This window comes from Colias eurytheme, chromosome 4 (assembly GCF_061535395.1).
Source record: "Colias eurytheme isolate Ceu_HAF_F1 chromosome 4, ilColEury1 Martin Lab GWU primary, whole genome shotgun sequence".
In the NCBI taxonomy this organism is placed as follows: domain Eukaryota; kingdom Metazoa; phylum Arthropoda; class Insecta; order Lepidoptera; family Pieridae; genus Colias; species Colias eurytheme.
Window position 1 is genome coordinate 4,800,229 of NC_142983.1, and position 27,177 is coordinate 4,827,405.

The following is a 27,177-nucleotide window of genomic DNA, read 5'->3' on the forward strand; positions in this document are numbered from 1 at the left end:
TGTATATTCTGAATATTTGCTTTCGCCATCCTTCTCAATTCTTCACGGTCGTTGTAAAAATGTTGCTGAAACTCTTCCTGTATTTTATTGTAAATATCATCATCTTTATCATTCATTTTGATTCCTGTTAACAGTTGGAAAGGTGACATCTTTATACTTCTCTGATATGTGTTATTCAAACATCTTTGCAATTTACTAATATGTTTATACCATTTCGTAGGGTCGTCTGATGATAATTTGCTTAAAACTTCAATAATAATTCTATGTATTCTCTCAACTTGACCATTTCCTCTCGGTTGACCAGTTGTGATCGTATGATGCATAATTCCTTCTTCTTCGCAGTATTCTTTAAACATGTTGGATGTAAATGAAGTGTTGCGGTCGCTTATGATTCGTTGCGGCGAGCCAAACGTCTGTTTTTGAATGTTTAATTTATCTATTACTTCATTGGTGGATAGCGTCTTTGTCGGATAAATCCATGTAAACTTTGTGAATCCATCTACAACGGTAAGAATGTATTTATAATTTTTATTGGTGGATGTCAACGGTCCTAGATGATCAATATGGTAAGTAGACAATGGTAAATCACCTTTATCTATTACATGTAGAAATCCCTCCTTCTTTCCTCTTTTATTTGCATTAAGTATACATTCCACGCAATTATCAATGTTTGTTTTAATCTTTTCCTTTAAATTCTCTATATAATAATTTCTATTTATTAATTCCTCAGTTTTAACACAACCAAAATGTCCGTTTTCATGATGTTTTCTTATAATTTCATTTTGCATTTTCTTAGGTACAACCATTAATTTATTTCCATCCTTAATCTTCCATAACATTCCATTCTCTAAAACATAGTCATCATAAGATTCCTTTTCTAATATTTTCTTTATTAGTTTTATTTGCAGATCATCGTCTTGAGCTCTTCGCAAACGTGCTGCGGTATCGGTAAGTACAATTATATTCTTTATAGGCTGTCGGCTGAGAGCATCTGCATGTTTCATCCTTGCTGCAGGCCGATGTTCAATCGTGTAGTCATATTCTTCAAGTAAGAGTGCCCAGCGAGCTACTCTAGGAGGTAAGTCCTTTTTCTGCAATGTCATAGTCAAGGCGGAGCAGTCTGTAACAATTTTAAATTTAATACCTAGTAAGTATACTCTGAACTTTTTAACAGCTTCAACAATAGCTAATATTTCTAAATAATAACTGTGATACTTTTTTTCAGTAGCGGATGTCTTCTTGCTCATGTAGTAAACGGGATGCATCTTATTATCTGTTAAACTCCTTTGCAATAATACAGCACCATATCCTTCAGCACTTGCATCTGTGTGTAGTTCTGTTTCTAAATTCGGATCATAAATCTTCAAGACTGGAGATTGACATAAAATAAACTTTAATTTCTGAAATGCTTTTTCACAGTCTAAGTTAAAATTAAAAACAATACCTTTCTTTAGTAGATCAGTCAGAGGTTTTGCTATTAATGAATAATCCTTTATAAATTTTCTAAAATAACCTGTTAGTCCGAGGAAACTTTGAAGTGATTTCATATTGTTAGGAGTCTGAAAATGTTCTACAGCGGCAATTTTCTCCACTGAAGGTTTAATTTCACCTTCTGAAACAATATAACCCAAGTAATTAATACTTTTTTGCATAAAATAACATTTATCCCAGTTAAATAATAAACCATACTCTTCAGCTCTGTCAAATACTTTTTGTAAATTAACAAATCCTTCCTCTGCAGATTGAAATGGTAAAATGAGATCGTCAAGATATGATAGAACAATACCATCCATAATAAGATCCTGAAAAATGTCATTAATAAATCTCTGAAAAACAGAAGGAGCAGTGCATAAGCCAAAAGGCATCTTAATAAATTCATATTGACCTCGTGGTGTTACAAATGATGTATACTTCTGACTATTAATATGAACATTCACATGTAAAAATCCATTTTTTAAATCAAGCGAGGTAAACATTTTAGCATAAGTTAATCTGTCTAATTGATCTTCAATGAGTGGTAGTGGATATCTTTCTTTAATAATTTTCTTATTCAATTTCCTGTAATCAACGCACAATCTATAGTTTCCATTCTTCTTTTTTGCAAGCACAATTGGACTAGCATAATCAGACTTACTTGTTTTTATTATTCCTTCATCAAGCCATTCTTTAATCTGTTTGTCAACAATGTTAAGCTCCAAAGGTGACAATCGTCGTGGATTCTGATAAACTGGTACATCATCGGTTAATAATATTTTAAGTTTTACATTTGATTCTTTAGTACATCTTTTGGGGTTATATTCTTTTATAATATTCTGTATTTTATTCTTATATTCTTTGTTTTCAATATTTGTGATATCTTCATTTTCATTCTCTAGCATTGTAAGGTGTAATATTCTTGTTGCAGTGATAGTTCCAGCCTTAAAATTGATTTCTACTTCTTTCAGTACAGGATTTCCTAATATAATGTTGACAGGGATAGCGCCATCATCAACAACATAAAATAAAGTTTCAAAATAACAATCATCAATTTCAATTTTTGCTGTGAAAGATCCTTTTGTATAAATTTCCTTTTCAGCTATTCCAGTTAAAGTCTCTGTGGTTCCTGAACTATAAGATAACAATTTTTCACCTTGAATCTTCCTAAAATAAGACATAATTATCAAATTAGCATCGCTTCCGGTATCAATCAGGGCTTCTACATCAATATTGTTTATTTTCAGCTTCTTAAAAGGTCTCACATCAATATTATTCTTAGTTGACATAATTTCCAAACTCTTCTTTATACTTTTAGAACATTCAGTTGATTTATGGCCAAACAAGTTGCATTTAAAACATTTAATGCCTTTAGTACAATTAGGCGACTCATGATCTAAATCTCCACAATTGAAACATCTCTTTACTCTTAATGTTTTTTGAATTTTCATGCCAATGGACTTTGATACTGAATTACTTTGAATCCTATTAGGTGAATAATATGATTTTTTCTTAATTTCTGAATAAATGTCTAACTTCTTTCTGAATTCTTTAATGTTACAAGCGCCATATAAAATATTTTTGTTGGACTCACTATCTTTAATACCGTCGATGACATATTCCATCAGGGCTTCATCTTCAACATTCCCAAGTACTGCAAGTTCCTTCATATGTAAAAAATATTGCTGATGAGTCTCATTCATCTTCATCCGGCGTGTTGAAAGTCTCTTGTGAACAGTTGCACTGTTCAACTTCTTACCAAATTCCTCGCGGAGCTCAGACTTAAGTGTATCCCACGTGGTGATCCCACTTAGTGAACGTGAAAATAGCTTGGCGGTCCCCGTGAGGAGCCGCTTCGAAAATATGAGTTTTTCTAATTCGCCCCATTGCATTAGAGAGGAAACGTCTTCAAATTCTCTTATGAAAGCCTCGACGCCATAAGCATCATCACCCGAAAATGGCGTCATTGATTTCTCTAAATCAGTAAAGCTAATACGCGGCGATGGTTCACCATAATCATCATCATCCTTTAATAGTCGTTTCGGCGGCATGTTGAATAATGTAAATAATAAGTTTTATATAGTCTTCAAGTCGTAATCGTATAATCATAAGCTTCTTTAAATCTTAGTCTTCTTAGTTCATAATTCGTAAAGTCTTAATCTGGTTTAATCACCGCAATCATAATCTTCCGCTGTTTTTCTTTATTCCACCATCCCGGACGAGCCCCCAAATTATGTGGGGATGGTGTAAATAAAAACGCCAAATTAGCCCAATCAGTTTATTTCCCAGACACCGAACAAAAATACATTTTTAACAATCCTCCATTTCTTTTAGTACCGAGCCACAAAGTCAAGTCATAGATCAATCTTCAATCTACAGATAACATATCCACAGAGTAAATAATAGAAAAACACAGACTAAAAATAAAGCTAATTATGAAATACATCTCAATATTTTATCCTATTCCCACATATATGAATAAAGGAAGGCAGATGTCTATAAGTAGTTATTTCATATAGGCGTATAAAAAAAAGACGTACGCCGTATTACGAACAAACAACGTGAAGCCACCATAGTAAGCTAGCGATCGTGTAAAGGCAATAAACACGCACACACTGTCGCCATAGTAAGCTAGTCGGCCGCCATTACGTCGTGAACTACCGACTGATTAACTGCGTCACTGTTTCACCGCGGCTGTACACACTCGTCGAGAGCCTCGGCCGAAAAGACTCTCGTCGAGAGCATGCCTGTACACACTCGTTCTAACATTTGAACTGAAGACTTACACGAGAATGGACGTAGAAATAGCTGCTGCTATTTGTCTTTGTGCCGTGAGCTATTATAATTTTTTAAACATTTACTAAAAAAAAAAAATTCTCAAACCATGGAGAAAAAGAAGATGGTGGATGATTACTATGCACCGCAGTAGAAACAGGGAAATAAATATAAAAACTTCCTGAATAGTTAATGTATTTTATTGTATTTTTAAGGAATCAATAGAAACGCTTCTTTGTTTCAGAAGTAAAATGGAAAATCAATTGGCTGAGTTGGTGGCAGAACCTTCTGGCCAATCCATACTAATATTATAAATGCGAAAGTAACTCTGTCTGTCTGTCTATTACTCGATCACGCCTTAACTACTGAACCAATTTGCATGAAATTTGGTATGTATAGAGATATAAATTTATAAAGAATAGAATTTAATTATATATAAATTTATAAAGAATAGAATTTAATTCAGAATAGAATAGAATTTATAAAGAATTATAGAATAGAATTTTTTCTATTCTTTATAAATTTATATTTATAAAGCATTTGAATGCCATAAAACCAAAAATATAAATTCAACAAAAAAGGTCGTGTTCCATCGTTACAATATTGTATTCACTGAAAAGTGCTTCATATTGGTTGAAATGGTTGTTAATCATCTCAATAGATGGCGCGCGGTGTGTCCCTTCAGACACATAAAACTGAAAGAATGGAATAAATTCGATCACTCGGGCGGGTCACGAGTGGCTGAGTTGGTGAGGCATCCGCCCCGGAATGGCGCGAAGGATGCGGGTTCGAGTCCCGCCTCGTGATCGATTTTTTTCTATTCTTTATAAATTTATATTTATAAAGCATTTGAATGCCATAAAACCAAAAATATAAATTCAATGTATAGAGATATTTTGATACCCGAGAAAGGACATAGGATAGTTTTATCCCGGAAACCTACGGGAACGGGTTTTTCTTTGAAAACGCGGGCGAAGCCGCGGGCGGAATGCTAGTTTAAAATAAATCCATAAAAAATAAGTTCCATAAAAAAGGTTCTGTTTGATAGCACTCCAAAAACTGTAATTCTCGTTCATTAGAAAACATAGTGAAACACGTGCGTTCATAAATAACGTCAGCGAGCAACTAACTGACGAATGTGTACATGCTCGCTCTCGTTTTCCTCGCGAGACTCAACGAGACCCTTTGACTCGGGCGCAAAAAACCGACCAGCGACCGAGACAGCCGAGGCGAGACACGAGAGTGCGAGACAAGACGAATGCACCATGTACATACTCGTTCTCGGCCTGTCTCGGTGTGTCTCGGCGAGTGTGTACAGCCGGCATCACAAAAAACATTTAAAATGCCGTCTTGCGTGGTTAAATGGTGTCGCAACAGTACAATTTTAAATAACAAAACACAAGGGATTACATTCCACAGGGAAGCAAGTTATTTCTTTTATGTTTTAATGACAAAATTATTACGGCAAAATTTATAGAAAAAAATACAGCCGCCATTGCATTGTTATCAGGACAGCTGTTAACATGGCACACACACATGGATGTTTCGCCGCCATTACTAGGCTTCACTCAATGTTTAGGCGATATACCGTCCGTCTTTTTTTATACGTCCATGTATATAGGTATAAAAATAAGGTTTGTGTTAATGATAAGATTGATAATTATGGCTTGATCAATAATTTATTTAGAACTAAATGTATGAATCAGTCTTAAAAATATACATATATTAATGCAGGTATAAAGTACAATATAATTGATATGCATAATAAATGTACTTGCCTTGCTATGAATCATAGTAACTTTAACATTGAAGTAAATAATTCATGTTAAAAGCATATTTTAAATGAATACAGTTGTTTAGCATATGCACATGTATTTTTGATTTAGTAATTAGCTATTTATCGTAGACAAAAATGATTAAATAAAATAATACAATGCTATATTTATATATTATCTGTGCACCTATCTAAATGATATATACTTATAAGCTTGCAAAATATACAGTCATATAGACAAAAGGCATATATTTTAGCTTAATGTATGTACATACTGCATGTATCCTGAATTTATAATTATCTTCACAATAAAAAATATTTATACTGTTAACACGTTAAATAGTCGTTTCCACTGTGGTTCTGTAAAAAAAAATCGAAATTGTTTTAAGATTAAGATTTTTATTTTATATAGTATATGTATTTGCATGTACATGTTTTAAATAAGATGTATATATTTACTTACCAGTATACTTTGGAAGATAAATGAATAATTGTCGTAATAACACCAGTGCAATTATTAAGATGTATCCAATACCATAAATACAGGATACAAAGCATAATGCTAGGCTGGAATCAAACAAAGAATGACTTAGACCTACATTCATATAATATCATATAAAAATAAATAGTCACATGAATAACTGGTATATGATAACTGAATCTTGAACATTAACAATATTTGAATCTATTAGAAAAGCTGAAAATACAAGCTGCTTTGCTCCCACAATCAAAGGAAAAAAAATAGAAAACATTTTGTAATGAGATATATCACTATGGAAAATGTAACTTTTATCACAATTCAAAAGAGAGACAAACAAACACATCAGTAGGTAACTTATAAGCTGGCAAGTGAAATTTTTAAGGTGGAAATTTTTTCCTTCATAAGTTTTTACATAGATTATAATTAAAATTTATAGTAGCCAGTAGGTAACAGTTGAATTTTGAAACACTATCAAGTTTACCTAGGTGGAGCTACAGCCCAGCAGCTTATAATTTACTTTATAAATGATAGTTACTTACTAAAATTCAAAATAGACATCATTGCAGTCTTGAGGTACTAGTATTGAGCCATATAATATGGATGGCTGACAAATTGTAGTTAGGCCCAGGTTCGTTCCCATGAGCAAGGTCGCAAATGCAAAAACTTGGCCACACAAGAAGTAAATATAATTTGGTCTGAAAACACAACAATCCCACCTGTAACATTTATTAAGGAATTAGAATAAATTATTAAAGATATGAACTAAAGTATTTATCCTCGGATGGCATAAAATATATGAATATTTTACCATGATTTGTCACTTCTGACTCAATAGTTAATATGTAAGTTACTAAATAAATTGGAAGCAGAATTAGATGAAACAAAAATTCAGCCCTGGAATTATCATATCATAGCAAGCAGATACCTAGGTATATATACTAAAATAAACAATTTCAAAAATAACAGAGATTAAAATGTTAGTATGGGGATTTATATTTACTTAAAAAAGTACATACCAAATTGAATGGAAGTATCTTTCATTTACTTCTAACTGACATATCTGGCAGTAATATGAGTCTGATGTTAAAACAGGACTGTGAATAAAAAAGGATATAATTTAAATATAATCCACATTATTATTTTATAGGACAGATATTTTTCTACTAAATGAAATCACATACCTATACTCTTTTCCTTTTCCAGTATACAACTCATAATCAGCTATGGATTTCATTTTATAAAAAAAGTAACATGTGCTTGTTAGAAGAACTAAAAATAAAAAGTTTTCTAGTAGAGTAATTTCTAGTAATGTTAGAATTCCAAGCTCAAATACTAGAAATAAACATATTCCGGATGATAAAGTCCAAGAATAGAAAAATGGAGACCTGGAAATAAATATATGCCACATAAAGCATTAAAAATAATAAATTGTGGTAATTACAACTGCTGAAGGAAATAGAAAGCATGGACTACATTTTAGATAGTAGTTTTTTACAATTCTGGTTGTACACATTAAATAGCAATGTGGAAGTTTCACCTGTTTTTCTGTCGTGGACGAGATTGAACATATAATGCACCCATTCCGATAAATATCATAACAATTACTGTGACTGTGAACGATATAGTAGCAATAATTAATAAAAGTGGTAATATAACGAAAGGTAAAATATTATCTCTGTCCATTCTTTTGGTCGCAGTTTTGCTGGATCCATTTGGCAATAATATGTCTTCAACCATCGTTAGCTTTAATAATTTAAGATCTTTACTTATTAAATTTCGTGTTCTATGTAACCTTTCTTAATTTCCAATAAAACATTTCGAATTTTACGAAATAAAATTTTGTTATTGTTATTATATAGTGAATGTTGATTGTTGACATTTATCGTACAATTTTTTTCGAGTTGTCACTTGACATTTGGCAAATGACAATTGACAACAATCAACAACCAAAATATGACATTATACTTCTTCTTCTTCTTCTTTGTTTATGGCCTTCCCAATCCCATAGAGGACGGATTCTGCCAATGTCAAGTGTCATGTGTGCACGACATTATACTTTTTCTCTACTGTGTTCTGCGGAACGTGGTTTGAAATATGGATGTAAAATGTAAATTAATTAAAATTTATTGCTTTCTACAAAAACTGCCACTTACTCAAACTTCATTTGGCTTAGTCCAGGATAAATAAAAGCGTTTGTTACCCGGTAAAGATTGTAGGTTCCATATAAGGTTCCATAGAAAAAAATATTGCACGCCTCATAAGCGAAGCGTTGAGGTGGGTACTACTGTCACTTCGCGCAAAACATCTGATTTTTCAAACTTAAAATGTCTTTATGTATCATACATTGCACTTGTAAGATAATATAATACATACACACACATATTAAGAAAAAACACTATTTTTAACGTTCATGATATTTTTGATGTCATTTTTGTTATTTAAACTAGTTAAAAAACAGTTTAAAAAAGTTCTGTCTTGGACGTCCGTGTGTCTGTATGTGCGGATCCTTTTTCTTGTTAACACGATAGCGACCGAAATACTTTACTAATCGAGTCTTTTTTTTTCTCTTACGCTTGAGTATGCTCAGGAATAGAACCCTTTCATTTTTCAGGGTCTGATTCGATGTGGTTTAATTGTTATTAAATAAACAAAAATAATAATTAAAAAATATTTATTAAAAAAAAATTATGAGGCGTGCACTTTTGGATTTTCCAAATTATTTTTAAAATGTACATATTTTTTATTTAGGTTTTTTCATTACGTACCTACAAAAATACAAGCATTTCCTCTTTCGGGAATTTTTCTGCAAAAATAAAATATCTAGAAAATATATTATTTAATATAAATTCTTCCTTTGGCATGTCGTGTGGTAATCGAAAAAAGAATAACGCATGAAAGAATAAGTGGGACTTCGTTCTATTTTTTAATTATTTAGAGCAATTTCGAGAAAAGTCTACCAAAGAATTAAAACTGTGATTTATTTAATCTAATAATAATATAACATATTCGTGTTAAATAAGTCACGCAAAGTCAACAAATTAAATATATCTGGGTGAGTACTTGGTGTTAAAAAATTAAGATATTGGATACATAAATTAAGTTCTTTCTATCATAATATTACTTGTTCTGTGTCACTAGCTGCTCAGCCCGGCTTGACACGGGTAACGGGTTGCCGGTTGACTTATTTTTATTAAAAAAATATAGGTACATGTGTTTCGTAGTTTAACAGTGGTTTAATAAGAATATAATGAATAATATTCAATTAATAATCTGTTCATAACATACAATCCAGAAACCGGTTTCAATGTTTGATACTTAAATAGTCTGTGCTCCTCCACACTGGCACCGTGTTTTTTATACAAAGACTTTCCTTTTCAAATCCTTTTATAATAATTCTTATTTTTTTCCCCAAACTAACGCACATACTGAATTTTAGAATATTATAAAACTGACGAATTTGTTGGTTTGTTAGTTTGAAAGCGTTAATTATGAAAACTAGTGGGCCGATTTCAAAAAAACTAAAAATTCTTTCACCGTTGGATAGGTGATTACTGATTATAGTATAGGCTGTAGCGCTAGAGCCACAGTATTACAATATTATTTCCTTAAATATGGTAATACTGTGCTAGAGCTATGTAATAATTATTATGTTCCAAGTTACTATGTACCATTGGCGAAGCCAGGGCGGACCATAATAATTAAAATATTTAAAATTTCCACCCGCGGCATCGTCCGCGTAGTCAAAGAAAAACCCGCATAGTTCTCGTTCCCGTGGGATTTCCGGGATAAAACCTATCCTATTTCCCGGGATAAATATATGTCCTTTTTCTTATGTCCTTTCTCGGGTATCAAAATATCTCTATACCAAGTTTCATGCAAATTGGTTCAGTAGTTAAGGCGTGATTGAGTAACAGACAGACAGAGTTACTTTCGAATTTATAATATTAGTATGGATATACCTACCTACAGAAAATGGGTGACAACCTTTTAAGTTGACAACAATGGAAATAACAATGGTAAATTTTTATTAAAAGCTACCGAATAATTTTCAAATATATAGCGCATTCTTTCATACAATATGTTTATATATTGAGTTTCTAATGATCTTGTTGCTTAATCGATTCAAAATTATTTTTTTTTGAAAATGGAACCTCGGTAAGACAATATTTACAAAATTACATTTACGGTTTATTTTTTCTTGTTTTGATAAAATTATGACGTACATTAGAGAATAGTAATCTAAATTCTAATGTCTCTGTTTAGTAATGGGTTATATTAGCTCACGATGGCCTCGGCTGGACACGGTTCGCTTGGTTATTCAGTATGTATGTACTTGGTTACTCGGGCCGGGGACCAATTCGCCGGTCTCGTTTTCCGACACACACAAACATACATATTGTTAACATGCAATCGTCAGTCAACAAGAGTTTGCGCGCGCAAGCGTACTATATCGCTATATTTTTTTACCTTATCCGCCAGCTACGACAAAATCCAGTATTGATCGGGCTTCTGCCGCGAAACGGCGTCTTGAAATGTGATATGAACACTGCGCGGTCAATCACTGTGCGCTGTAATTGTTTGATTCTCCAAGGCGACTATATGGCGATTTCATAATGGAAGAGTGATTTTATAAGCAATGGCGAGTGTGTGACATCAAAAGGGACTTAAGCGATATGTCGAAGGTAGGTTTCTTTCAATGTATATTTCGAGTAGATAATTTTCATTCGAGGTTCTGAAAACCATGGCCAAGGACGCTCTGTTACACGTAGGTAAGTACGTCGTACAGCCTTAAGCATAGACATACCCTAAAATATTATTGATTCACACATTACTGCATAACTACGTCGATTTAATTATTTTACATTAAGTTATGTAATGTTAACACTAATTAGTGGGCAATTCCAACATTTATTAATGTTAAGTGGGTAGTTTTGATAAATTTATGAAGATACTTTTATTCATGGTTGTCGAGAATACTTTTTAAATATTCCAGTTTATTTCTTTGTTTATAATTTGCGGAATGTTTTACTTGTTTTGAATCGACGCAATTTAGGTTGATTATTAAAACGTGACGCAATGAAAACAAAAGATCCGCATGTCGTCTATAACCATTACCTAGCTATACAGTACCTATGCATTCGATGCGATACGTCTACATAATAATATATAAGAGATAAATATTGTGTACTTTGTTTTTTAAGAGTAAATGGAAAATATGATATATTTTATTTTACTCTCTCATTGCAAAATCTATAACTCAAATTTGTTTCTGAAGACATAAAAAAAATAGATAGGTGCGTCCATCCGAATGACCTAATAGGTATGAAATAACTAATGAAGTCACTGTTTCTATTTCTTTTAAATTATGCACAATGACTCTGGCTTTCATTCGACAATAATTGTCTGGATGTGACCTCATTTATGGATTCCTTTGATCATACCTACTTAGTAACTAAGTACCTACAATATTGGCCTTCATCGTTTATTTGTCAGTCCTACCTACTCAATGAGCTTCTCCATATCACTATAGGTAGGTAATATGCATTTTTCACATGAATTAGAGTGATTAGACAAACATTCCATTGGATATGAAGGTAGTGCTTTTACGAAGGTCACAAAGAGCCAGTTTTAATCTCGTTAATAACCCAACAGAAGCTTTTTCAGTGGGTTTATCAATTGTTATTGGGAATTGTTATAATTTGTAAATAGGTATTTGTTTCATGCTTTATATATTTTATTATGTGCTTACTAACCTTCTATATCCTGAGAATAGAGTAACCTAAAGCATTTTCTTCTCGTTAATTTATCAAATCTACCTACATCCACTATAAGGGTTACCAATTTATTTATAATTATTTATCAACCATCCAATGATTTGGTTATAAATTATAATATCTATGTATCTACCTAATGTTGCATATTTGTTTTATTTATCGGGAGACAAAAAACTTGAACAGGTTATGAGTTAATTCACGTGTACCTAGTACCTACATCTATTTAGAACATAAGATGATCGTGAAAAAATATAACTAGGTACGTGGGTACCTACCTACCTATGTTCATATTTTTTCACAACAAAATCAATCGTCAAACCTAATGCATTTGAAATACCTATAACGAATATTGTTCCTATGAAGGACATTCAACTAATCTGTACATCCAAATCTATTCAGGCAGGTACTTACCTAGTGAGTGAATCGATTTTGGGCTTTTGCTTTAGCTTCTTGCCACGACAGGCCTGTTTTATTATATAATAATTATACCTACTGCACATAGAAATATTGTTTTATTTGAGCTTTGCCACATGTGAAGGCACATATAATACCGATAATAATAATAGCATATAATATTATACTCTCGCAACTTTAAAAAGAAAAAAGATATGTAAAGCGGAATACTGGTGTTTATTTTATTGTATTGTTACTACTAGTGTTTGTTAAGTAGGAACGAAACGAGATTACCTAGAATAAAAAGATGTTCTACGTTAAAAAACATAGGTATTTATCACATTTCTAATCAGTTTAATTTATTAAACAGCTTAAAATGTATTTATTTACCGCTTGCTTTCTGTACAAAAAGTGACATAACCAGTAGAGGCATAAAAAGAGGAGCGAGATCCCGCTTTGTACTGATTGCTCACGTTTAGCTGGTTACTCATTGCAAACTATAAATATCAAAATACATCTTGGTTGCAAAAAATCAACTAAGCATCGGTCATTACACCGTGGTTGACCTCATCGATCTAACTTTTTATCGGAATAGATTTTTTGACAGAATTGTATTTGGTGGGGAAGAGGGGACTGGTTCTAATGGAATATTACCACCGTGTATTTTTTTTGAACTGACAAGTTTTTATCAGTGTATACGTCTATTCAAAGAGATTTCTAGGGAATACTGAACTTTTAAAAATACGTGTATTTTAAAGAATTTTATCAATTACATTTGTGCGGCTACGTGATCTTGCTCCATGTTTATTATCTAGTTTCATTGATTCAATTGCATTAATTGAAGCTTTTTAAGATATTCACTTCCAAAAACAAAAGAAAACAAATGCTTATTCTATTTACCGTGTCTAAAGACTAAATTATAATGCTATTGAGTAAAACAGAAGTGATTTATGTTATGAGATCATGGACATAAAACCACTAATTGAGATGGCCACGATAGTGATGATACCTATATCTGATTTGCTTTCAAGTACTTACAGCGGCATTATTGACGCCATTATACATTATCAATGGAAACATATAACTTGTAATAACATAGTATACAATATTTACTTACTTCAGTTCACAATAGATAAAAAAATATCATTGGAAATATTGCTGAAAATTTTCCGTCTTATATTGTTTAATTTTAATTATGTAATTTTATCAATTATTCTAAATCCTAGCAGTATCTAAGTGAAGAAGTCATTCCTGGTAACCCGACTATTTTTCCGGCACTAGCCTACTATTTTAATTCTTTAAACCTAATGATACAAAAATTTCTACTAAATCTAGTAAGCATACAATGCGCTATTGTATTCATTGTATAGGTAATGTAAAATAATTAATGAGTTTCATGCGCCAATTTTCTTTAGGTTAGACTTAGAACGAGCGATCAATGTTCCCGCATAAAATGGCTTCACCTATTATGTTGTAACTTGTAACTTGATATATACATAGATATTATTTTTTCAAAAAAAAAAGAAAGTTTAGATAGAGCGACATTGGAAGTAGTATAAGATCTGTCTTATTTTTTTTAATCAATGATAAATAATAAATAGCGTAAGTCTATTATATATACAAAAAAGAGAGCGTAAGTACGACTTACAACCACATATTGGGATATAATACATAATATGTTGATACTTATTCTACTAGTACAACTAACAACTAATCAGTAATATGTATTTATGTAAACTAGATTTGATGATCAAATTCATCAATATGTATTATGATAAAAAATGTTTTCTGATATCGATAACTGGTACCTATGTATTGATTTAAAATCTTTATTTATTTAGCTGCGATATTAGTATTCAATTAGTTTTAAAAATACATATTATAGGTCCATATAAGTAAAGGCGCTTGTTGTAAATTCATAAAAAAACCTTTTTATATCAAAAGAACGAGTTTTACAAGTTCCAAAACCAGCTATATGTTGAGACGCATTCGTCGATTGCAAAAAAAAAAACATATTGGTTGGTATCCGTCGATCGCATTTCAATTGCTGTTTATATTAATTATTTTTTCAAGTACCTACCTGTTTAATAAAGAAAACGGTCTGTGTATTTTTATAGTCGTCATAAGCAGTTAAATTATATGAATATGATTCTAAAGAATGGAAGTTTTTGTTATATGTACCATCATTTTATAGTAGTTACCCAATCATTATACGACTTCTGAACTTATTAAAATTTAAAACACTTTCCTTTTTCTCTATTTGAAAACATGCAAAAATTCCTCAAAACCACTGTGTGAAAACACAGAGTGCGTAAAAATATTTTAATTGTTTCATAACTATAGCTAATTTCTTATGTGTTTCAACTAATTAAAAGATAATGAAAGATAAATTCATTATCTTTTAATTAGTTGTTAAATAACGTAAATATAATATAGGTATTATAAATTACTATGAAAATAATATTAAAAATTAAAATATGTTTTCAGTGTAACTTCGTTTTGTCTTAGTAAAAAATTTAATTAATGCTCGTATAACCCACGCAAAGGTTATAATACCGGTCAAGTGCAAGTTTGTGAGTGCGCCGAAAGTTTTCAATAGATAATTAATTTCTATTGAGAATTTGTTTACATATTATTAATTCATTCTTCTCTTCTAAACAATCTGTAGGTTTTGTTAGAAACTTACCAAACTTTGGTTTTAGCGGTAACGTAGAAAATTAGCAAGGTTGTCTTGTCGAAATCACTAATACGATTAGGTAACATTAAGCCTGTCAGTGGCAGGAACTTGTGGGGTTTACTTAATGATTCCGCTGAAAGTAATAAGAAAGGAAGTGTGTGGCAAATGCCCGCTAATACGATACCTATGTACATTAAATTACATCGATAAATCAGGGTGCTTGTCTTTTGAAAGTGTACCTACTGAAAACATTTAAGTGTAGTGAAAATACCTATATTAAAAATATGGTATGTATGTATAAAGTATTTGTCATTTCCATGCTACGTTTTGTAACTAAGAGAAATTTTCTTGAAGGATAGCATATCACATTTAAAATTATTCCCTTAGTTTTTTTTATAATGAATAAGCAGACGTTTGACCTTAGTTTGACCACAATCACACCAGGGGCCTTAGACAAAGTAACAATTACAAAACGATAACGAAGTTAGAAATCGCAAAAATGTATGGGATTGACATTAGATAGACCACGTGATCCAGCGGGGGGACAGTGCCCTTGATCTACCAAGATCGCAAAGATAGAGGTGCCATCTTCTTCTTGTAACTAGAAATACTTCATGTCTTGCTAAATGAATAATATCACAATAGATGTCGCTGTCCTAGAAAATGAATCAAACAATCCTGGTGTTGCAGATCTAAAGAACTGCTTCAATAATGGGAATAAATAACCAGTCATGTGAATTTAAATAACGATTATAAATATTTAAATAACGATTTTAAGTGTATCAATTAACTAATTACTTTTATTTTTAGTTTAATAAGTGACTGTTACTATAATTTTTTGGATCACAGCCGTTAATTCATTCTAACGCATTAACAGAATTGGGGAATTCATTTTATTAGAGCATGGCAACACCAGTGTTTTAAATTTTGACGTTGATAGATCACACAAAATGGCTGCCTGCCGTGCCTGCTTGTGGTCTTGCGTGTACGCATTTTGATTGCTATTCGGTGTGTATTTCTTGGATTAAGTGCCTTTATCATACGTGACGCTGAGTTGAGCTTGCTCCTCGCTCCTGGTGTTAAAGTGCTGTTCCGGAATACAGTTTCTTGTGTCGCATTGACGATTCGGCTTATAGCAGTTATAGTTTTTGCGAGAAAGGACGCTACAATTTACGTTATTTGGTGCGAAAAGGGACGCTATTTATGTTGTGTTTGTTGCGAAAAGGACGCTAATTAAATCTGTGTTGTGTTTTCTGCTGTTACCAGCCTCATTACGATGCCTCATCTTTGTTCTTTTGGATGCAAGTATACACCCGGTAAGTACCTAAATTTTGTATTGCCTTTCATACCATATCTTTGACTTTCAACAAGTAGTGAGTAAACAAGTAGGCATAATTTAATCATAAGCGTGGTAGTAAAATCTCAGTTTGGTAGTCCTACAGGCACCATTAATGGAACTAGGTACTTACCTATTTTAAATGACTTGTGATGTTCCTTACTCTCCTTAATAAGTTCAATCAAACTTACCATTGGGAATATCATCCCCTCTATTGTAACTTTCTGGGCATTAATAACCTTGGCTGGTTCAAATGAATGTCAAACGCGCAAAAAAAAAACAAATCTATAGTAAAGTCAGAAGTTATTGGTGAGCTCTAATGTGACAGCCATTTGTTACTAACTATATATATAACTATCAGCTCAGAGCTAGTGAATACTGGGGCTGAATAGCACTGTTGTAGAGTAAGATCCCAGAGCCGTAACCTATCTACTCATGCTTTTGGTAGGAGATCCTTAAAATCAGATGATCTAACAAGATATTTTATATTTTACTGTTTACAAATAGGATAGCGGAAACTGCATTCCACCTTATGTTGTTCTTAATTAATTTTGGTAATTAACATTTTTCAGGAGTTGTTATGCATCACTTTCCAAACCCAGACAAATTTCCTGAACGTTTCAGAGTTTGGGTAAATCTTGTTGGAGGGAAACTGGAAACATCTTCAGATTATCAATTTTATAAAAGGAAGATGATATGTGATATTCATTTCATCGATGATCACAGAAACCGCTACAAACGCTTAAATGCATTGGCTGTACCAACTCTGCATTTGCACGGTGAGTTTATAAATATGAGATTCAATTTAAAATTAAAGTAAAACTTGCCACATGTAAACCACAATTATAATAGTAGGTATTGTTTGATATTTTTTTTTTACCAAGAAAAAATATTTTTGTTTTGAAATTTTGCTCCTATTAAAGGTTTTATTTCTGCCAATGTCAAAAGTAATGTTATAGCTGGCAATGAGCATTTCAAACGAAATCAAGGTTGTGTTTTTCTGTCTGTTAACTTTTCACACCTAAACCGCAGAGACAAATGATTTTTTTAAATTGTTATTTCAGGATCATCTTGTACTCTGCAGAATATCCCTAGCACCACCACAGTCGCCACTGAGAATCAATCCTGCTCTTCTCTTCCTACTACAGGTATTAATTTTAAAATACAATTATCTAAAAAATAAAATATAAAAAAATCCATCCATACATTTGTCTGATTTTAGTTGTATCAATTGTATTTCATTGTATTAGGGTCAATCAATTTTTAAAGGTCCCGATCATAATTTTCTCGTATTTTTTTTTAACTTAATTTTCAGCATTTTACTATTTCATTTAGAAGATAATTCTTCGTAGATTAAGATTATATAGGCAGCAGTGATGTTGATTAAATACATTTGTGGATTTAACTTCACGAACCGATCTATTCACGGGAAATAATGTCCTTTGGACAACTTACACAATAGTACTTTTTTAAATGTTAAATTCAATAATCATTAACTGAAACAAGAAGTGTATTTGGTATTTATGGTCGTGATAGTATGTGTTTGTGATGCGAAGTTTGTTAATGCATTGTAGCTTGGGGACAAATGTGATAGTACTGGAAAATTGCATTTAGTCTCTGGACAACCATGAAACTACGCACAAATTAATAAAACAAGTAAAATATTGTTTACAATAATGTTAGAAAATATTAAAAAGAATATAATTAAAACCAATTTAACTCTTTATGATTTCATGTTTATTAATTATCGTTCAGGGACATGATGCGTGTACCGTCGGACCATTAAAAGTTGATCGACCCATTAATATTACTCTTGTATATTCTTGTAAGTCAATTCTTTGTTATTCTATAATATAAAGTGGATAATTTCATTTGTTATTTCAGGACCATCTGATACTCCGCCGAATATCCCTAGCACTGTCGCCACTGGGAATCAACCCTGCTCTTCTATTCCTGTTACCACAGGTATGAATTTTTAAAGCTTTTATTTAACTTGCTATGTTTGTATGTTTTCGAGCTCTTTGATGGGTATGCATATATGTATCTGACTAGCTGACCCGCCGCGAGCTTCGCTTCGCCTTAGAATGTTTTCCTTCCCATTAGGAAGTTCTCTAGTCCCTAATATTTAATTCTAGCTTTACATACAAATGTGTTTTCCCGCTAACTCCCATGAGGGAATTTTGCTATATCCTCTTGTAACTAAGCTTTAAGTTTACTAAGGTACCTGTATGCCAAATTTCAAGCGTCTAACTTAAGTGGTTTAGATTTTTCATACAAAAAGTTTTTCCCGCTAATTCCCATTCCCTGGGATTCCTTTCTTAGTACATCCCTTCCAAATTTCAAGTGCCTACGTTTAGCAGTTTGGGCTGTGCGTTGATGAGTCACTTTATTCTTATATAATTAGAATATATGCTGACTGTACCTATAAAAGCTTAAAGTGGGAAACTTGCGGAGAAGCTGGTCCGCCCCGTCTTCGTACGGGTTGTCGACATACCTTATGTTACACGCTGATAATGTAGGATTCTAGAATCACATGTGAAAGAATTTTTTGAATCAGTCTTTATATTATAGTTTTTGAGTTTATTCAACACAAAAATCCAAAAATACATATCTTTTGTCTTTTAAATATTAGTATAGATATTAATTCGAATGTTATTTTATATATTTTTCAGATGAAACCTACGCCGGTGTTATCGCATCAGCAATAACAAGGGAGCACAATTACTGCGTAAACTCAAATCGAAAGATATTTAAAGGTATAATTGTTTTTCTCATAATTGTCTGCATCAATTTATCTACCCACCCGTAGCTTCCAATATGCTATAATTGCTATATACGAACTACAAATATATGCGTACAATGTTGTCTCATCGAGGGTAGGCAGGGATTAACGCTTGACACACTACAATCCTGTATACAAAAATTTTAATTCAAAAACATTTATTCAAGAACGTGACCTTTAACTACGAGTTAAAGGTCACGTTCGAGTCATGTATTTTTCTGCTATCTATGTAACATGTAATTTATCACTTTTCAGATGTTCAAAAACGAAAGCCCATGTACTGTGTGCCAACAGATCGACTCGAAATTAGACGCCTGCGGTCTGAAATATGTCGATTGCGTAAAAAAGGAGCTTCATTTAAGCAACGTTTAGAAACGGCGCAAAAGTTTTCTAAAGATGTCTCTTTCCAAAGAGTTATAAAACGAATGCAAAGACCCGCTCAGATATTTCTTCACATGCAGCTGCAGTCAAAAAAGAAACCAAAAGGTAGACGCTTCACAATTGATGACAAAATATTGTCATTATCTCTATACAAAAAGAGTCCAAAGGCATACAAACATTTGTGTAGCTATTTTTGTTTGCCGTCAATAAAGGCTATGAAACGTTTACTAGGCCAAATTAAATTGACCACTGGGATCAATCCCATAATTTTTGAAAAAATAAAAAAAACCATGGCAGAAAAAGACGCACCCGATCGTCTATGCAGCCTCATCTTTGATGAAGTGTCTCTGACACCAAATATATCTTATAGTGCACAGAAAGATGAGATGCAAGGTTTTGCTAATAATAAACAGGAACAATTCGCTAACCATGCACTCGTGTTTATGGTGAAGGGTGTGAAACGCAATTTCAAGCAACCCGTGGCTTATTATTTTACTAATGCGTTAGACAAAATTGGTCTAAAAAAATTAATAAAAACTGTTGTTAAACACGCCGTAGAATCGGGCCTCATCATTACCAACACAGTTTGTGACCAAAGCACTGTAAATGTCGGTGCCATCACTGAATTGGTCCAGGAAAGCCGGGCTATGTATTTACGGAACGGCAAAGTGTGGCGCAATGAGCTCATGCATATAGCAGGTCAAAAGATTATTCCTTTATATGACGTACCCCATTTAATAAAGGGTGTAAGGAATAATCTTTTGACTAAGGACCTTATTTACACCGTAAATAATACACAAAAAATTGTAAAATGGGAATACTTCCAAATGGTATATGCTGCCGACAAGTCTTACGGAGAGCTTCGACTTTTAGACAAAGTAACAGAGGAGCACGTCAACCCAGAAAAAATTAATAAAATGCGAGTGAAACACGCGACACAAATTTTCAGTCACAGTATGGCTGTTGTGGCTGAGCATTTAACAGCCCGAGGAGCTCTCTCGGAAGATTGTCGGCAGATTATAGATTTAACTTTATTATTAGACAATTTATTTGACACTCTAAATGGGAGTACAATGACAATTTCGCCAAATGGCAAAATTTATAAAGGGCCTGTTAAGCAGTCATCGCCTCATCATAACTTGTGGAAAAAAGCGAAAGAAGTTTTAAAAACTGTTAAATTTATTAAAAAAGTTAATGTTGCCGATAAAATCCATAAAACCGAAACTACTGTACCATCAATTACAAATTTTATTAAAACAATTGAAGGCATGGAGGCTCTTTGGAAATTATTGTCTGGTAAATATAAATTGGATGCCATGTTGACCAGAAATTTTAATCAGGACCCATTAGAGAATTTCTTCGGGAACATCAGGAGTTATGGGGCAAGAAATGTAGCACCTAACTCCGTTGCATTTGAGGGGGCATATAAAGCACTGATGTTAAATAATTATAGCACGCCGCACTCAAAAGGGGCTAACTGCGAAGAGGACGTTAATGAGTGTCTCCAAACCTTAGAATTTTTTATAAGGGAAAAAATCGAAGCCCCTGAATCTCCTGATGTTCCCGAGGAACAAGAAATAAATTTCAACAAAGAAATTTGCCTCGAACAGCCTATCGAAGCAGATTCTGGCCAAAGAAACTATGTTTGTGGCTGGGTCCTGAAGAAATGTTTAACTAACGTTGTAAAAAATTGTCAACAATGCAGACAAAATTTATTGGACAACAGAGCATCCAATGAAAATAATACATTTATAAAAGCAAAAGAATATCAAAACAAAAAGTGGCTTTGTTATCCTAATGAGGAAATAGAAAAATATTTTCAGGAAATACAAACCATAGCCGTGACATTCCTAAAGAGCAACATGTCAAAAAAAAATATAAAGTTTAATATTATTGCGTTAGTTGATATATTCATAGATTTTTCATTTAAATGTGCAATACATAAAGACAACTTGAAAAAGTGTTTTATAAACACAACTATAAATGTTTTAATATATAGTTGGTGTAGGTCGGTGAATCGGATTTTAAACGGTAAAATTAAGTATAATGGTGATGATGAGACGAAACTTGCTGCCCAATTATATTTTAATAAATACCGGCATTACAAGAATAAAAAATGAAAACTAAAAAGATCTTTTATTTACTTTTCTCAGTGATGAGTTGATGAACTATTGTTTAAATACAATTTCGCAGACTTTACTTATTACTTCAATGGTGTTATAGTGTGCTTTACAAGAAAGTAATAAAATAACTCATCATTGAGAAATAATTTCCTTAACTTTTTAATTTTGTTTATTAATTTGAAATAGTTTTGTCTGTTATTTAATTCCGGAACCCTTCTTGACAATTAAACCCTCTACTTCGTGGGTTTAAGGGTCAGTTTAGTGGCCGGAATTAAAAACAGGCTAAATTATTTCAAAATCTATAAGTATGGTGCTACAAATACTATAAGTAGGTATGAATATAGCAAGCATTAGTTTCTGGTTACAAAGTATAGATGGCGCTTTCAATTTATATGCCAAAAAAATCCTCAAGAGGGCTCTCTTTTCCCCTTATATTACTTTACTCTTTGACGTGATCTAACGCGGCGTATGTCAATCCCATACATTTTTGCGATTTCTAACTTCGTTATCGTTTTGTAATTGTTACTTTGTCTACTGGGCCTGATGGGAAGCGGCGATGTGGTCTACTTGGATGCACGTCTATCTAGAAGTAGCCTATTCACCCTATATTTGAAAAGGTCCAATAGTTCCTAAAAATCTGAATTTTGGTAACATTTTTTATTTATACCTTTGGCTTTACCTACTTGCGAAACGTGATATTTTATGTAATACTAGGTTTCCGCCCGCGGCTTCGCCCGCGCAGTCAAAGAAAAACCCGCATAGTTCCCGTTCCCGTGGGATTTCCGGGATTGCATCATTTTCCCAGGATAAAAAGTAGCCTATGTCCTTTCTCGGGTATCAAAATATCTCCATACCAAATTTCATGAAAATTGGTTCAGTAGTTTAGATGTGATTGAGTAACAGACAGACAGACAGAGTTACTTTCGCATTTATAATATTATAATACTAGTATATACTAGTATATTACTAGTATACTAGTATACTTGTACGAGTATGGATGTTGTAGAGATTTGAGATTTCTATTTGCTTAACATTTACGTATCATCATGACGACTGCTTATTTAATATTTATTCACTAAACTGATTGAAATACAAAAGCATTGTCACAGATAACTTTCCTAGTAGATACCAAACTTTCAAACAAATGAAGACATAACATAGGTTTTAAAAAGAAGATTTATTACGGTTTTGCCTGCTTTGTCTCAAACTTGACAAATTAAATTCAAATTCAAATTCAAATATTTTTATTCATGAATATGAATATTTGAATTTAAGGTGTAGGTACATATTTCAATAGAGACAACCATACAACAGTTTATGTTGAGCAGGTCATCAAATAATGAAATCGAAGCACGTCTTGCATGTTTTCTCTTCGTGTATTCATTGACTGAACTTACCATTACAAATGTACATTCGAGTCCATGGAGTTTCAATTGTTGTATGATTGAGTGAAAATTTTGTTAAACTGTTCGGCTTTCTTAAAAATATATTAACAGAGTATTGACAACACATTCGGTTTTGGACCCCCTTTATCTCACAACAGATATTTAACAGATCTAACTAATTCATAATACATAATTAGATGTCAAAGCTTAATTTATAAGAAAACAACAGCTAACCGGCGCCTAGAAGCTTACCTCGATTCAAGTAATTTTACACTTATCTTTCTTGTCGTCTCTATTCTTCTATTCGGATCTCAGAGCAGTTATTACTTATTAGTGCCAGTAAACTTTCGCACGATCTTTATTCTCAATACTTCCATACTTCGAGTAGATACGAAGATAACTTCTTGAACTCGTTTGCTAATTAAATGTTCTCACGCACTGCAATTATTTTTTTGAAGTATGTAGGTACTGTATATTATCTGGTACGCTATGCCGTGTTTTTGTACATTTTGGTTAAATTACTGTTTGTGTTTTATCTGAAAACTTAATTCTTTTTTATATAATATCAACTTACGTTAATGGATATTAATATTATTTCGATATAAACTTTTTTTACAAAACGACTAGATATATTCGACCGTAATTAAGGAAGTGTTTTGATCGTGCAGTATCGCAAATGGCAATATAGCGCGGACTGTTAAATTAAACGTGTTTGTAAAGATTGAGTTGATTGAATTAATCACATTTACATCATCCGCCATTGCATCATCATGAATAAACTCGTGGCAAGGTGTAGGCCACGAAATAAACGCTTACATCCCTTGCCCTTCAGCTATATTTACACTGTTCAGTTAGTACTGTAAGTAACCCATTGATTGCCTAGGTAACTAGTAATATGATACTTTTGTAATGTATGCTCATGTAGGGGAAATAATGAGAGTACAATCAATCAAATGTTCTAAACGAACTAGTTGTTATCATACTAATATTATAATAATATTAAGCTTCACCATGGCTAGTCACCTGTATGTTTGTATGCAGTCTCGTTTAGTCTCGATTTTGACCCACTTTAATCGAATAGATTTAATTGAAACTTTGTTCGCTTACCAAGGATCAGTCGTATACATACAATAATTTTGGGAGTTGATCTTATTAAATAGTGTGTTTTAGATTTTAAGACTATACCTATTTATTATTTAACTCTTTTCTATCTTATGATTTATCGATATATTTATAGCTTTAATTAAAATAAAATTTAAATAGCTGTAATTAAAATGAAATAGGCTGGGAAACCGATGAATACAAACTATTTTACGCGAGTAGCTTCCTTTTAACTTGACGGTCAATTGTTTCGAGATAAAATAACACGATTTGAAGATTGATAATTTTTGCACATTACTGTGTAACAATTACTTAGGTTATAAATAACAAAATAAACAATACACAAGATACGATGTAGATAAACTGCCTTATAAGGATAAATGCTAAGATGTTACTGCATAGAATATGAATTGCGTTGCGTTTGCCGCAAACTATGCATGACATTAGTTATCTGCTAGAGCATCTAAGTCATTATACATTGGCATTGTGATCTATTGTGATTTACTTCTCATTTGGTTTGGTCTTCTGGCCGTAGCATGTGCTAATTTGTGTTTGTTGTCTTTGTTGAATGTGAGTACTCGGTACGTACCTACACCAGCATACCTACTTTTCTTATACTTAGCTTACCTTAACTTCCAATGACAATTGATGGAACTGGATAATTGTCGCGATATGCACATTATTATCATTGTTTATCTACGTTAGTTTCGAATGAAACTTCATTTTTTGCACTGGGTAGGTATTAACTTGGCATAATTAATGCATTGAGCACAGTTAAATAATTTTTAAACGCATATTAAAATTTTCTTATTTCATCTGAACTTTTTGGATTGAACAATAGTCAATAACTGAGAAGAAGTTTGAGAATTTAGTTCCAAGTTCTATTATAATTTATAAGTAAATTTTATTCTTTAAGAGATAAATGGATTCATTTTCATTTATGCACATTCTTGACTAATTTAAATTTAGCTCCTTTGGAAATAAGGACCAAATCAACTGCATGCCATTTAAAAGTTTATTTAATTAATTTAAATAAAATTTATGAAGTAAACTAGATTAAAAAACATGCTTTACAAAATTACATCTTAAAAGGTCATTTTTAATCACAAATAACATCAGGGTTTTATAGCGGATTTTGTAGAAATTTATTTGTAAGATTCTGGCGCCTCGGTCGAGACAGCCAAGGGCACAGGCCCCTCAGCTGCTTTTATCTTTGATAAAACTGTGAGCAGTTTCTGATAAACTGTTTACTATCATCTTAAAACTCCTTACATTACATATTCGGTGTCTCGTTTTCTCATTATGTGTACATAATTTCGTTCTAGTCTACTATACTCTACGGCTAGGCTAGGTACGTTATTACGTTATTATAGGTAATTTTATTAATTAATATTATCGATTACATCAAATAAAACATATTTGATAATGCCTCTGAGAGTTTCTCTTATTAGGTACCTATATTCTGAATTTTGATATTTTAAGTTGACTATTTATGCATATATTTATGCAAAATTAATTTGTTGTTTTACTAATCATGCTAGTTAATTAGCATAATATTGTAGCGTATAGATTTTAAACATGATAAAGTTATCTTATGCATAACCAAATAAGGTATAGCTAAAATCGATAATATATTTTAAAATCTTGTATTAATGCAATAAAAATCAACAAAGTATGCGATCTTTACACTATTTATAACAAGTTTTAGTTTTTTTCGAGTGTGACCTTTTGGTATACAGACGTGACTCGGAGGTCAGTCGCACTCATTTGTGTATTATCTTTCCATTATATCTTATTAATATTTTATTCTTCTCTATAATCATTTCCTACATGATTGTTGGTATTTTCGTGTTGTACTACATATTTTGTAAGCAACTCACTCGCCGACTTCTCTGGTTTGTAATAAACCAGCACAAGATAATCATGTTATGACGCTCGAGTTCATGATGGAATATCTTCAAAAAGGGTAAAATAGTTATGTTGTTATAATCTGCACAATATACATACAAATAACCTATACGTATACACTTTAACTCACATACTTATTTGGAATTCTATAGATCCTCCTAATGGCACATAAGTCACATTCTATGGCTTGAAATTATGTATGGTTTTTTTTAAATATTGTCATTATTATGCCGTATTGGATACAAACTATATTGTATCTTATCAGTTAAGGTAACTGCAAGCAAACTGATAAGCAATCGCAAAACACGTTACGTTATAGAACTTCTGGTTAAATATTTAACTATCAGACACATATTTTGTTATTTCGCTTAAAGCAGGTTGTCAAATTAAACGAACAAAATGTAAACTTACAAAATGTGATTCCACGAAATGTGTTCACTTACCTACCAACTACATACTTACAAAATTATCACTTACGTCATTGTACGACTGAAAAATGTAAAAGTGCGAGTTATATAAATATAACAAATAAGTATAATATAGACCGTATTATTATAAATTACGGCAAGATATAAAAACGTCTTTGTTTAGTTATAATTAAAAATATTATTAAGAAATATTACCTATTTTGTTCTTATAAAAAAAAAAAAAAATTGCTTACCTAAGTAATTCATTTTACGTACATTCTAACGTAATTCTTACTAATAAAAAATGGTTATTATAGGAGAAGCTATTCCCAAAGTTACCTTCAGTTGTACTTTAGTGTAATGTGTCTTGACCTTTGTATCAACAACACGTTAAATTTTATATGAGA

The 27,177-nt window shown here is 32.1% G+C and overlaps 2 protein-coding genes across 2 annotated transcripts in view; one reads left to right on the forward strand and one right to left on the reverse strand.

Annotated features, from left to right (window-relative positions):
* Window positions 1-5,378: 5,378 nt before the first annotated feature.
* GABPI (zinc finger DHHC-type palmitoyltransferase GABPI) lies at window positions 5,379-8,409 on the reverse strand. Its single transcript, XM_090101599.1, has 6 exons — window positions 8,041-8,409; window positions 7,685-7,888; window positions 7,520-7,597; window positions 7,043-7,219; window positions 6,486-6,589; window positions 5,379-6,382 (listed from the first exon to the last, which is right to left on the reverse strand). Exons 1-6 carry the CDS (start codon window positions 8,238-8,240, stop codon window positions 6,342-6,344), a joined length of 804 nt encoding a protein of 267 aa, XP_089957725.1. The 5' UTR covers window positions 8,241-8,409; the 3' UTR covers window positions 5,379-6,341.
* Window positions 8,410-10,941: 2,532 nt separating this feature from the next.
* Window positions 10,942-27,177, forward strand: part of toc (toucan) — a 91,115-nt gene continuing 74,879 nt past the window's right edge. Inside the window, exon 1 of the mRNA XM_090120497.1 lies at window positions 10,942-11,185. Coding sequence (XP_089976623.1) covers window positions 11,177-11,185 — 9 coding nt within the window. The 5' untranslated portion in view covers window positions 10,942-11,176. The remainder of the gene's footprint in view (window positions 11,186-27,177) is intronic.

Excerpts from the sequence above, each read along its gene's own strand:
- GABPI (XM_090101599.1), bottom strand. The coding sequence starts at position 8,240 with ATGGTTGAAGACATATTATTGCCAAATGGATCCAGCAAAACTGCGACC. Across the intron at positions 7,220-7,519 it reads AGATACTTCCATTCAATTTG|GTGGGATTGTTGTGTTTTCA; the intron begins GTATGTACTTTT and ends TAAATGTTACAG. Across the intron at positions 6,590-7,042 it reads GATGTCTATTTTGAATTTTA|CCTAGCATTATGCTTTGTAT; the intron begins GTAAGTAACTAT and ends GTTTGATTCCAG.